This window comes from Capsicum annuum, chromosome 4 (assembly GCF_002878395.1).
Source record: "Capsicum annuum cultivar UCD-10X-F1 chromosome 4, UCD10Xv1.1, whole genome shotgun sequence".
Taxonomy (NCBI): Eukaryota; Viridiplantae; Streptophyta; class Magnoliopsida; order Solanales; family Solanaceae; genus Capsicum; species Capsicum annuum.
The window spans coordinates 207,528,535-207,542,411 of NC_061114.1; the positions used below are offsets into that span (position 1 = coordinate 207,528,535).

The following is a 13,877-nucleotide window of genomic DNA, read 5'->3' on the forward strand; positions in this document are numbered from 1 at the left end:
ATCTCATTACTAAGTCGTTCCAAATGACTTGTATATAACCTAGACAAACACTATGGCACTGTTGGGGTTATAGGGATGCTGCATGGGTTAGGAGCAAGGTGTGTTGAAGGATCAAGAGACAATTAGCGTGAATTGTCCCTTGCGGAACTTATTTTTCCTTATTCCACCAAAAAGGCGATTTTCAGAACTTCTTTTGCTAAAGAGGATATTTTCCGGAAAAATTTCACCAACAAAATATGAGAAAAATGGAGACAATGTTTTCCTCCATACCAAATACACCATAATGCCAAAACGTTGAACTTAGTTGAAAATGAACTGGAATCACTTGCCAGAGAGTCTTGAGAATAATTAAGAATCATAAAGGAGTAAAGTGCAGGTAAAAGAGTCAAAAGCCAAAGCAGTTGAGATATGCTACAGCAGCTAGGATTGCCCTTATTCTTCTATAAATAAATACCTTCACAATTTCAATCAACATATTTGTTGTTGTGTAGTATAATGAGACGTCACATGGAAAAAAAACTATAGCCCTAAACAATTCCCATTTTCACTGTGCCTCAAATGTGTAATTACATGGCCCTATGAACACCTTACGGCTGCATAGGATTTGTGGTTTGGTCCTTGGCAAAGAACCATTTGTTTTCTTCTCTTCTTGCTTTCTTGACTGTCCAAAAATTCCCGTTCCCGACCCTTCCGTGTGAAATTTATACTGTTTAATAATATGATCCAACAAATAATTGACTACTATCATCTACAACCTTGAGATCCTTTGCCCATTTTTAGCTTGCTTGTCTTCTTGAAAATGGTTTCTGGCAAATTAGTAGCTTCTCGTCACTGCTTTCTACCTCTACAACTCTTGCGTCCCATTTCAATCTTGCTGCATGAGCTCTTGCTAACTCAATAAGAGGGACAGTGTCCCGTATAATCACCCAGCCCTGCAGCATGCAAATAGATGTTAGCATAAGTGATAAAGAAAAATCCGGTCAAGAGATAAGAACTGCCCGAAATGAGCATATGCATGCACTAGAGTATGTAGATGTTACTCAGCATTCAGGTACAATAAAAACAGCTGAAAGTGGGTGTCCGGGTTTTGGCATACAAGATAAAAGAGTGATTGGCATGTTGAGGAAGAAATAATAGATATCCATAAGTGGGCGTAGTATTTAGATCGCAAAGAACGAATATAACTATAATAACCTGTACGGCCTCATTCAAAGTTGCAGTCCAGTGTGCATGAGTGGGAGAAAGAGAAGGATGCTTATAACAAAAGACGAGAGAGAGAAGAAGGGAGAAAAATTAGTAATAGGAAAAGGATAAACCAAGAAAAAAAAGAAACACGGTTCTCTTGAAAGTATAGTGCTATGTTTGGGGCATTATATGCTGCAGCATCACACCACTACGTCTTGTACTCATGGAGCCCACTTCAATGACGCTCTAGCTAAGAGAGAGACTTCTCAATGTAGCCACTAATGGTAGTGGAGAACAGGAGGAGCTGAACCACACAACTCCTTTTCCAACCCAAATCCTACTAAGACTTTAAAGACCTTTGATTCCGAGAACCACACTTCAGTTGCTTGAAAAAGAAGTGGATGAATCATAATAGAGCTGTCTCAATTCTAATCTTAATGCACCATTGTAACTATTAGAGCTTGAAAAGTCACTACTTGTTGACTATCAAGAACTCCATCTAACTGCTGCATGATTACAAACGAGGACTAACAAAACGTAGCAGCAAATATACATACCTCTGGACGAAGAACACGATCCATCTCAATAAACAAATCAAACATCGGACATCTGCTATGTTGACCGAATTCCAGCGACAGAAGTCCATTAGCATGTATCAGATCGTAAGTTCTTGGATATGTCGGAAATGCCTCACACCTGCAAAGGAAATAGTAAGCAAAATTAGTTACAGAATCCAACCCAAAAGAAATAAAAACAAATAAAACAAAGTCGTACTGATGAAGTTTATGGATCAAAATTGTTAGGAAATTAAGATTTGTCTAGAAACTCCTAGTTAGTAGATATTTTCGGATTTGTCTAGAAACTCCTAGTTAGAAGATATTTTCGGATTTGTCTAGAAACTCCTAGTCAGAAGATATTTTCGAATTTGTCTAGAAACTCCTTAGTAAGTAGATATTTTTGCTTGTTTTGTGGTTTGTAATCCTCACACACACTATATATATATATGTGTGTGTAGTCTATGCAATGCTCAATTAAGAGAGAACAAGTTTCAGTTCTTCTTCTTCATAGTTTGTTTTCTGGCAGCAATTTACAGCTCCATTTTGTTGTTGTTTCAGCTTGTTGTTTTCCTGTTCTTCCTCCCCTTCGTGTGACATGGTATCAGAGCCCATTTCTTACGGGATCTGTATCTGTTTTCGTTGATTGGCTCAACTTATTTTTAACTCCTTTTCTTGGATCTATTTGCTGAAAACATGGCACCGGAAAATCAATCAACAACAGGTCCTCCGATTTTCTCGGGGGAGAATTACCATATTTGGGCATTAAAATGAAGGCTTATTTGAAGGCTCTCAAATTGTGGGATGTGCATTGAGAGACAACGCAACTCTCAATGAAATCAAAAAGTATAATGAGTTGGTGACTAGATCTCCAAGAGCTCTTACTTGCATAAATTCAAGTGCTAAACGAGGAGTTTGAAGGCAATAACAGAGTTACGTCTATTAAGGTCTTAGCTTTGAAGAGGGAGTTTGAGCTCTTGAAGATGAAGGATTCAGATATTGTGAAGAAATACTCTTCCAAGCTGATGGATATTGTGAATCAAATAAGGATACTTGGTGAAAACTTTCCAGATCAGAAAATTGTAGAGAAGATTATGGTCAGCCTTCCGGACAAGTTCGAATAAAAAATCTCAGCTATTGAAGAGTCTTGTGACTTGACTACTCCAAATTTTGGGCCTAATTCTTCTTCTGATGATCGATTCAACCTCTGATCAAAACTACTCTTTCAATAGCTGAGCTGATCTCGAAATTGAAATTCAAGAGCAACGGGTGACCATGAAAAGTGAAGGGACGGTCGAAGATGCCTTGCAAGTAAGGCATAAATTCAAGCAACAGAAGGAAGGCAAAAAAGTCTCTTTAGACTACTCTGGAGAGGCGAAATCTGGTGGATACCAAGGCGAATCGTCGAAGAAAGGAAAATTTCCACCTTGTGGTGTTTGTAAGAAGACAAACCACTTGGAGAAGAATTGTTGGCAGAAGTTCAAGAGGTCCCCCATTCAATGTAGATATTGTAAGAAGTATGGACACATTGAGAAGTACTGCAGGCAAAAGCAAGCTCAAAGTGGTCAGTCTTCCCAGCGAGTAAATTTTGCGGAAGATTACCAAGTTAAAAAATCAGAGGAGGAGGTATTCATGGCTTCACACGCATCACATGTTGATCAATATAATTGGTATGTCGATAGTGCGTGCACAAGGCACATGGCGATTGATAAAAATCTATTTGTTAGCTTGGATAGGTCTGATAGGACCAAAGTGAAGCTTGGAGATGGTACACTGGTGCAAGCTCAAGGAAGAGGATCAATAAAATTCCTTACGGACGAAGGTATGAAAATCATAAACGATGTTCTTTATGTGCCAAGCTTGACTCAAAACTTGTTGAGTGTTGCTCAGTTGCTTCACAATAGTTATTCACTTACTTTTAAGGATAAAAAATGTGTCATTTATGATCCTAAAGGTTGTGAAGTAGCTAAAATTAGCATGATTGGTAATTCCTTTCCAATTTCATGCTATTCTGCTGAAAGTTGCTCTTTCAATGTTGAAATGAGTGATACCTGGCTTTGGCACAGAAGATTCGGTCATTACAACCTTAGTTCATTGGTTTATATGCAATCCAAAGGCATGGTGCTTGATGTACCCAAAATTGACATGTGCCGAGATGTTTGTGAGTCATGTCAATTTGGTAAATTGCATAGACGATCCTTTCCTAAAGGAAGTCTTTAGAGGGAGAAGGAAAAGCTAGAGTTGGTTCATACAATGAGTACCTACAAGTTCTTATGAGAGAATAAATAACGCTCCAAAAAAGTTGGTAGAAGTGCAAGAATTTAGAGCGGCGAAAATGTTGCTCAGTTATCAGTACTTCCGTTCATTATTATGATACATGTTCCCTCTTGATCTCAATCACAAAAGGTGAGTTAATAATTAGCAAAACTTCTCCAACTTTTTAAGTGTTTAAAAGCCAAAAAGCTAAAAGATTATTTTCATGAATATAGGGGCAAAAGAACTGTGGAAAGATGGTGTCTTGGTGTACAAAATCTAGTCACTGAACCTAGCTACAACCAGATAACCAGATAGATGCTAAACCAACGAGCAGTGACGGATCTAGAGGACAATCTATGGGTTCACGGGAACCCAATAGCTTTTGCCCAGACCATGTGTGTGTGTGTCTATATATATATATATATATCAAGAACTCCACTAAATATCTACAAATATTTGGCTTTGAACGCAGTTATTGTTGTATGTTAACTTGATATTATTATAAGAGCTCATAAATATCAAATTTTGGATCTGCAACTTGTCAATATATTGTGAAAAGTCGTAACGACTCTAAGGGAATAATCAAACTTGAAGAGACGAGACGAATTTAGGCTTAATATTGATCTGGTAGTTCAAGTTCAGATAAAGTGTTGTTCAACCAAATAATATGACTTGTGAGGTACATCAATTATTAGGAAAAACTAGAGTTAGGGTGATCAGAAGCTATCATCCAAATTCAACTTACTGACAGATTTATGCATCTAGCGTTCTCTATATGATATAAACTAGCAAATGTTGAATGTATTAAGAGTAGATATTTATCAAGTGGATTCCTTCACTAGAAAAAGAGGAGAAATTACCAATCGTGCAGAACTCCAACAAATCCTCTGTCGAGAATTAGGGGAAGATAATTAGGCCCACTAGTGGGAATCACGTTCATGACCCACACTGACTTTCTAGCATCCAGTAGAGCAGCATTCAGACCACCAAAATGGGCATTCATGTCCAACACATTTCTAAGCATATTATAGGGAGGAGAAGGATCATCATCACCAGGTCGCTTTGGGTGATCAGAAAATATTAAAGGTGAAAGAAGTGACCAATAATTGTTAACTGCTGAATTCCAGTTGAGGGAATCCTCAGCAAGAGCTTCAGATGACAAACCTAATAAAACACAAAGCACCATCATTAGATGTTCAGAGGGAACTAAATAACAGCATGTAACAAAGTGTTCCACATTAAAAACTTTTGAAAATGAGGATAACCCATTACCATGAATCTTAAGTTCGCTGGAGTTTAATTTAGCCCTAGAAGGCCACTTTGTCCTTTCCTCAATAGGAATCCACCGGCGGCTTTGCGTTCCAGCAATGCAAGCTTGTAGAGGTCGATAATACGGGGATTCAATGTCCTGTCCCTTACTGCAGAGAGAAGGTCCAACACCTGGTCTCCTGTAAATAGAAGGAACTCTTCATAGTCAGACAATCATTGCTTACATGCCACTTGATCAGAGATGTGACCTATTGAGGCCCAGGAAATGATTAAAAAAATTGAAATGAAGACATGTGGGCGTGGTCTTCACACCTTGCAACATAACATTTCTTTAAACTTGTCTTTTTCCATACAACAGTTTCATCTTGTTGTGCCGACAGCTCCCAGCACATGCTTTCAGCAAAATTCCGGACAAAGTTCCATTTTTTCAGACTCACTTTGTTGCGGACGGAGCGCTGAGTATTTGTAACAGTTGAAGTCCAGACAAAATATCCACCAGGCCTTAATAATCGATCAACTTCAACAAGAAGAATGCCGTCTGCACCAGAATTCAGAATCTATTAAGGTAACAAATAAATGATATACTATTTAAATTGTATGTTACTCATAAGAAGCAGATTTGACAGCCAAAAAAACATGATGATAATGGTGAACATACAGAAAGCGTACCAATGGGAAGAAACTTTATGGAGATAATAACAAGTAAAGTACTGAATCATAGAGACTCTGAATGGCTTGTTCATACGTGATACGTCAAATAGTTCTTAAAAGGAAAGAGAAATGTGCATCCAAGGGCCAAGGGTATAGACTGGTGGTCAATGAAGTGGGAGAAGAACCATGAGGTCTCAGGTTCACATCTAAGTCGAGGCAAAACACATGAAGTAAGTCGAGGCAGACTTAGCTGACACCTGTGCTGGGAGGTATGCATGAATTATGAAACATCACTTAGTAACTAATGCATATCAAAGTGAGACCTAAATGAGGTTCTGCCCAAACTTTAAACTCTACCATTAAATATGCGCATATCCAAAATATTCCAGATAACGAGAATTAGTATATTACAACATACACAATTATGAAGAGTACCTTTCTGATCCCAGTCAACATGACATTCTGCACAATGTATCATATCAAAGGAAAGAGATGGATAAGGCAACTGCTTTGAATTAAATGATCCAATCATTGCAGGAAGACCTCTTTCAAGTGTTAGCTGAACTTGACTGCCTGAAGCTTCATAGTTTGCAACACACATGGTCAACAGTTGGCTAGAAAAAAGATGTGCCCCGAAACTGCCATAACCACATCCAATATCCAAGATAGTTCGAACCTGAAAAGGAAGCAGGAAGCATCAAGTGGTAAGAGTTGTGTGCAACTTTAATGGCACCAGAGAAAAAAGGAATATAGAACTACCCTACCTTTCCAAATCTGACAGAAACAGTCCAACAAGAGCGGAAGAGAAATTTAAACGACAAGTCAAGGAGAACAAATGATGGAGAAAAAATGAAAAGGATTTTATAACAAACTACACGAATGAGATCTAGATGTTACAGAAGCTTTCTTAGGGACTACAGCAAAAATATATGGAAATAATATAAGTATACCATCTAGATATGCATGTAGTAAGCAAAGGCGCGGAAACCGTTGTCCACTGGTCAAAGGAATTTACATAACAAGATGGTTTTTTCTTTCTAGTAGCAGGATATGAAAATGAATTCTAAATGCAAGGATGAAGAATGATACGACTGTAAAGAAAAGAGATTCTTTTTGTACCCCTAATACATCTTGCATGCATATAGTCTCATAAAAAGAAAATCTACTGGACATACAACCAAAAACCTGGCCTAACAATTAGAATCCACTTACTCCAGCTTGTACAAAGTTTGATTCATTCCGTAGCTCAATCATTTCTGCTATTTGATGTGAGTAGTCTTCAATGCTGTCAAACATCGCAGAGTCTGAACGAAAGGAAATCTGTTCTTCCTCCAACATCATCAACCTAACATTGCATGAAATGAGGCAAAAAATAAGTAAAGGAGCAGATAATACAATTATAGTTAAGCAAAAGAAACTCATGTTCTGCACTCACCTTTTTGTCAAACTTCCAGAGGAGAGTACCTCTTGTGCAGTAATATTAACATTAGCATGCCAAATGACATCTCTACCGGTAGGCCATCTTAGAGGAGTCTTGTAATTAACAGGGGGAAGTACCAAACAATTTTGTCTTGAACCAGGTCCACAGTACCGGTCAACCTCCTCGCCTTTAGAAAGGCCCAAGTCAAGATTTTCCGACACATTGAAACATGGAATAAAATTCTCAGATTCAGGAGGACAATATTCCACATCCTTCACATTTGCAGCACCAAGAGAGAGCTGTCCTATATCCCTCAAATCCGATACTACTTGCTCCTGAAGTTTTCTGTATCCATGGTATATTTGACCTCTCGATGAGGAGGTTATCGATATTGTCCACCAAAAGGATCCCGTAAGAGCAAGAATTATTATGAAAACTAAGCTTAGCCTGATCAATAGCAAAGCATACTTAAGTCGATTTCGTCCTGCTCCAGGGCTAAAAGGATCAGAAATTAAGCCATTTTCACCCAAACTATGTTTCGATGGAGAATTATCAGGAAACAAAACCCGGCAAAGGAATTTGGTAGACAAATAAGTCTGATCACCAGGTGATCGATTACGCTCCAAATCTTCCTTTTCTACTTTATCTTTCATTTGAGAATCATCCCAGAAATCAGGGCCATTAACTGATAACCTCCCCCCAACTGACACACCTCTATGGAGTGGCCTTGACATGTTCCAACCTGATAACCCCCAAGCACAACAAACTATAAATAACATACCAAGAAGTAAACTTTATTTACATGTATAAATAAACTTATAAAAGATATACCAAGAAGTAAACTTTATTTACACAAATAAACAATAGCATGAATAAATAAACTATATCCCAAGGAACAAGATCAAATCACTCTTTTTCAACTAGATCCATGGACCCCCAAATGAACTTCACAACAATATCACTTACAAAACAATCAAAGGTTCAATCACAGCACAGAAAAAAAAAAAAAAAACACTCGGTGATTCTTCCCATCCATCCTAGCCTTCGTGGACAGAGTTACCGGATATCTATATTATATCTATTGCTAGTAGGAGGTGGCAGAAAGCTGACCCCAACACCACGAGTATCAAGAAAATCAAATGCTACAAGTTCAAGAAACAGTTAAAACAAAAGCAGATACACTAAAATGCTAATACCACTATAAGAGTGTGAACAAGTTCTTTCCTTATCTACCAAGTAAAAGCTGAGATAGATTGAGTTAAGAGTAAAAATGGAAGTAAAGTCAGTTCAGCATACTACACAAACACAGAAATAAAAGAATAAATAAAACCCAAAACAAAAAACACCCCATTTGCCATTTTAGATCAATTCACAAAGTAGAAGACAAAATGGAATCTTTTTACAAAACCCACCCAAGGAAAAAATCCAGAAATTTACAGACCAAAGTAATTTTGAATACCTTAATGAAAAAAATAAAAGAAACGCAGTTTCTAAATAGCTAAAAAGGCTTCAACTTTGTATCAAAATTCTCAAATTTCTCAGAAATCAAGAATTGTCTCCTCCTTCTTGTACCTGAATTTCAGCTCCCACTATTTTCTCACATTCAAAACAAATTCAGAATTTTACCAAAGTGGGTTTGGATTGTTTAGAGAGAGAAAGAAAAATTATAGAGAGAGAAAAAATGGAGTGGAAGTATGGATCCAATCACTACAGGGTGCTCACCCGTGAAAATGAGAGAAGTAAAAACACTCTCTTTTCAATCTATATAAGTATCGGCTTTCATATATAATAATATGAATATTATATAAATAATAATTACTACTAATTTTTTTTAATTGATATTACGTTGCAGTAGTTAATACTGCTAATAATATAATGTAATTAATTGAAAAGCTACTCCATATGTTTACAAAGGTGCATACACATTTCAGAGTTTAGTTAACGCAGAGAGGGAAACTGATTAAAAATATATATTTATTTATTAGAGCTTGATTTTATCAAATTAGTTTTATTAATTATAATAATATATTTAACATATTTTTATTATTAATTATGATTTGAAAATATAATATATATATACACTCTATTTAGTCATTTAATAATAAGATTAATATTGAAATAACGATGTTAAAAGGAGGATCAACTATTTTAAAGTACATAAAATAATATTCATTTAATATGAAAAAATTAATAAATGATTTGTCATTTCATATCTATTTTATATTTGTTATTAAATAATTTATTATCAAATAAATTTCTCAAACATAATATAATAAATTATTATTAGTGGTATTTATTATTTATACGTGTGTCAAAGTAAATAATAAATGAACAGAGTGAATAGTAGTAGTAGTAGTCACTAGCTAGAATTGAAATACAACTGTAATTATTCACTATTTAAGGAAATGTAGAAAGTGACTCAATTAGTTTGAAGGAACCGACTTTATTGAAACTAAGCCACTCACTTGCTCGTCTTAACTTAATTTCAAGAATTTTTGGTGGGTGAATACCATTACATCAATTACGTTAATATTATTTCTCCATAGAATCACTTTACTTGTCTTTAACATTAAAAATAACCATCAAAGAATATGGTGTAGCATATGACATTGCTCCTCTCTTAATTAGAGATCTTAGGTTCGAACCTTGAGTATGAAAAAATTTATAGTAGAGAGTGCTTCCCGCCGAATGATGTCTTATGCGGCGCGAATCCAAATTAATCGGACTCCAATGCGGATACTGGACACCAGATCGGAAACAAAACAAAAAAACATTAAAAATAGATAATTGAAATTAAAATATATTTTTTCTTCATAAATAATTGTTCAATATTGACTTGGTATGTATTAAAAAAAATAAATAATAAAAATAATTTTACTATATTATTCTTTACATATGATAAATTTATATCTTAAGAAAAATTAATTGATAAATAATATTTAATAACAACGATAAAATGAGTAGAAAATAATAAATGATTCATTATTTTTCAAAATAAAAAAATATTGTAGAATATCTATTTTTAGTATAGCGAACAAGTATCTCTTCGTTTCATTTTAATTATGCTATATGTAAATGTTTTATTTTACTTATTAATTTAACAAATTAAGAAGGTTTTATTATTTTTTTCTCATTCTACCTTAGTGATAATTACTGCATGAAATAGTAGTAGCTAGATTTAAAGTTTCAAACATTATAAATAAAGTTGGTTTACTAAATTTTACATCTAATTAAAGTTTTTTAAAGAGTGTATTAGATTAAATAAGGGTCCAGTAATATAAAATAGAGGGAGTAATATGGATTCGAAGTAAAGCGCACATCCATATTTCTCAATATTGTGATCTTTTACATTAATTTTCTTTTATTTATTGAAGAGATATTTTTTAAAAAAAATATTATAGAGTATTAATATTTTAAATTATTAAAGATAATAAACAAAAAAATGATAGTCAAAGACATAATTAATTAAAAAACGTGTAAAAAAAATATGACAGATAAATTGATTCGAAGGGAGTATGATTGTATGAATTTAAAGTAATTACAAATGAGTTTTTATTAACGTAATGATTACTACTCTCTCACTTCTACAATAACTGAAGCTTTTAGTTTGTATAGACATCTTAAAAACACTCTATTCATGACAAATGAAAAATAATTTAAATAACTTACGGTTAATTATTACTAAATGTTTTGCAAAAGAAGTACGAGTAGCTCTTTAATAATATTTTTAAATCATATAAATTATGTTTATAATTAAAATAAGAATAAAATTTTGAAGAAAAAATAAATGTCTTGTTGACATTTTTTTTCTTTGGGGGGCGGCGTTGAGAATTTAAGAGTAGATCTGGATTTTGACAACAACTTGCGCCGGATTTGCAGCCTACTATCATCTTTTACTTACCCATCTATTTTTGTTTATTTTATTTATGCATAATAACATGGGACTAAAATGGTCCAAGCCATGACATTAATTGGTGAAAATTTTACCATTAAAAATAAAATAAAAATGGTGTGTGTAGTGTTATGAGGAGTAAGTTGCGGTTATGTTATGCTATGTCAAACTTATTTGCGATTTTTACCTATTATGCTTGTGCTGCCACAAAAAATATTTTAAAATTCTACCTTCAGTCACTATAGAAAATACATGTTAAAAGTTTTTAATTTTCATAAATAAAATCATTTTATACATAATTTTTTTTATAGTATTAAATATTTAATTTTATTACTTAAAAAAAATAGTATTAAAGAAAGATACTGAGATTCCTCTATCATCGATAACAATATAAAATTTGACAATGAAAAAAGCAATATTTCCGAATGAAAACTTGCTCGACATGAATTTAATTTAATTGGTCATTATTTCTTGAATGCCATTCAAATTATAGATTTTACCTACTAAAATTATTTTTCTTAAGAATAAGACATAAAAATACACTTAAATTGCTTATTGAGGGGGAAGGAAGGAGTGGGGGTTATCTTTTCATGTTATTTATCTCTCACTAGTTACCTAATAAAAAAAAAAGTTAAAAATCAATATGTCGAAACGCACATCTAGTCAAAACGAAACGAAGAACCATAATATGATTAAGTGATTCAGAAATGGAAGAAAAAAAGTTGGAGATTGACTATTTGAGATGGAATGAGGGTCTGGTAATTTGAGTATGAAAGAATCAAATAGAAAAAAGGCACTAATGCCTCATTTATTTTCATTCAAATTAAGACGTTTGACTTTAGAACACACCTGAATCTTAAAATAGAGTATTAATATTTGATCACCAAATAATTAAGACTAGTTTTTTAAAATTTAGAGAATAAAAACTTATTTTTATATAAAAATTAATGAATATAAAATTTAGTAAAAATACAAAAGAAATTCAGTGCATATCAAAAATTAATTTTAAAAGTCATACGATTGACGGTGATGAAAATGATCAACATCGTGATTCTAAGTGTTGATTGGGGATGATGTTGATTAATGGTGGTATTATGGTAGTAGATAATAGCGGTTGAAAGTAATTATTGATGATCATAGTTGACGATTAAGGCTGATAATTACGACGAATGATAATAATAGGTAATGATTATAGTGATTGGTGATTATTACGATAATTGGTGGTGATAATTTTAGGTGCTAAGGGAGATGGACTGAGGAGATGAGAGTGGAGAGAGGCAAGTAGGCTCCACAAAATTAATGTGAAAATCGAGAAGATGATGAATAACAGCAGACTTTTTTTGGTAAATACAAAATTCCTATGCATTCATAGGTAGGCTGATGATCAAAACTCTTGTACTATATTAAAAAAAAGGATTTAAATTTGCACTTTTAACTATATAACATATCCGTGAATCCTAGTCATACTTGTCTGACCCCTTTTGTATCTTTTCACTTTGGACATGTTTCACTGTGTATGAATTTGCGTGATATTTTTATTTCATTTCAACCCTCCTTGCCTCCCCAAACACCCCACAAAAAAACTAAAAGAAAATTAATATAATGGATACACCAACGAGATAAAGTTTTCGGATTGAAAAATTATGAGCCTAAGAGAAAATTAACACTATAATAGATATACCAACAAGATAAAAGTTTTCGAATAATAAACTCTCACTTTCAACTCAAAAATTATGAGTTTAAATTACGAAGAAAGTAAAAAGAGTGTGAACTCATAGTAAATAAGTAAAAAGAAAATATAGTGTACATATCATTTATTTGAATACGAACATTATTATTAGAGACAATTAAGGCATTTAATCTTTGATCTTTATAGTGTCTATATCATATGAGTAAAGTAGGAATAATTAGTGTATCAGCAAAAAAATGCTTCTTTGTTTAACAAGATTGTCTAGGTGTTTATGCTTTATTATTTGTGATAGAATTATTAGTTCACTTTGATTGGCCCACAAACTTCTCCAAATCTTAGCTGGGAGAATAATAAAGAAACTTGAATTGTTAAGACTGGGTTTACTTTTATTTATCCCACACCGTCAGAAATATTGGATAATACTTCCTATATAATCTCGACGTTTTGTAAGTTGAATCGCCGAGCCCGGTAGCGCGGGCTTATCACCCAAGTAGGGGCTAAGAGATGGTGGGACTTCCATCGACGCAGCCTCGACCGGCAACGGTGCTTTGGGCTAAGCAGGTACAAGTCCGACTGTGTTTGAGGGATCGAGTAAGGCGTTGTTTCAAGGAACGAGAGCGCTCCTTCCCGCAGTCAAGATGGACGACGTTTCCGGGTCAACTAGTCCAAAGTAACCATTCGGTCAAATGGTTAGTCGCGGAAGAACCATCATTTTTTTAGTATGAAAATGAGATATGCGTTACCTCTCCAAATACTTTTTTGGCTACCTCTTTTAAACGCCTTCACGGCCAATCGTAGCTAAGATTAGATCCATAAGTTTTCTCTGACATATGTGTCTCTTCTCATCACATATTTGAGCTATCTCAATTTCAATTCTCTTATCTTAATGATTATAGATGCGATTCTTACCTTGTCTTAAATTTCTTCGTTTTTAATCTCTCTTCTAGTATGCCAACATAT

General features: G+C 34.1%; 1 protein-coding gene across 2 annotated transcripts; it reads right to left on the reverse strand.

The window, feature by feature from the left end:
* Positions 1-401: 401 nt before the first annotated feature.
* Positions 402-9,275, reverse strand: LOC107867494 (probable pectin methyltransferase QUA2). Of its 2 annotated transcripts, none has more exons than XM_016713753.2 (9): positions 8,795-9,275; positions 7,351-8,077; positions 7,128-7,260; positions 6,351-6,591; positions 5,577-5,802; positions 5,268-5,443; positions 4,856-5,159; positions 1,743-1,881; positions 402-932 (listed from the first exon to the last, which is right to left on the reverse strand). In XM_016713753.2, the coding sequence occupies exons 2-9, from the start codon at positions 8,067-8,069 to the stop codon at positions 777-779; spliced, it is 2,094 nt and encodes a 697-aa protein (XP_016569239.1). In that variant the 5' UTR covers positions 8,070-8,077; positions 8,795-9,275; the 3' UTR covers positions 402-776. The 2 variants fall into 2 exon arrangements, with proteins under 2 accessions (XP_016569239.1, XP_016569240.1); XM_016713754.2 differs by having other exon boundaries at positions 8,908-9,111.
* Between the last annotated feature and the right edge of the window lie 4,602 nt (positions 9,276-13,877).

Bases quoted from the DNA above. Each gene is read 5' to 3' on its own strand.
- LOC107867494 (XM_016713753.2), bottom strand. From the start codon at position 8,069: ATGTCAAGGCCACTCCATAGAGGTGTGTCAGTTGGGGGGAGGTTATCA. The intron at 7,261-7,350 runs GTGAGTGCAGAA...ATGCAATGTTAG, and splicing joins TCTGGAAGTTTGACAAAAAG to GTTGATGATGTTGGAGGAAG. The intron at 5,444-5,576 runs GTGTGAAGACCA...TTCTATTTACAG, and splicing joins AAGAAATGTTATGTTGCAAG to GAGACCAGGTGTTGGACCTT.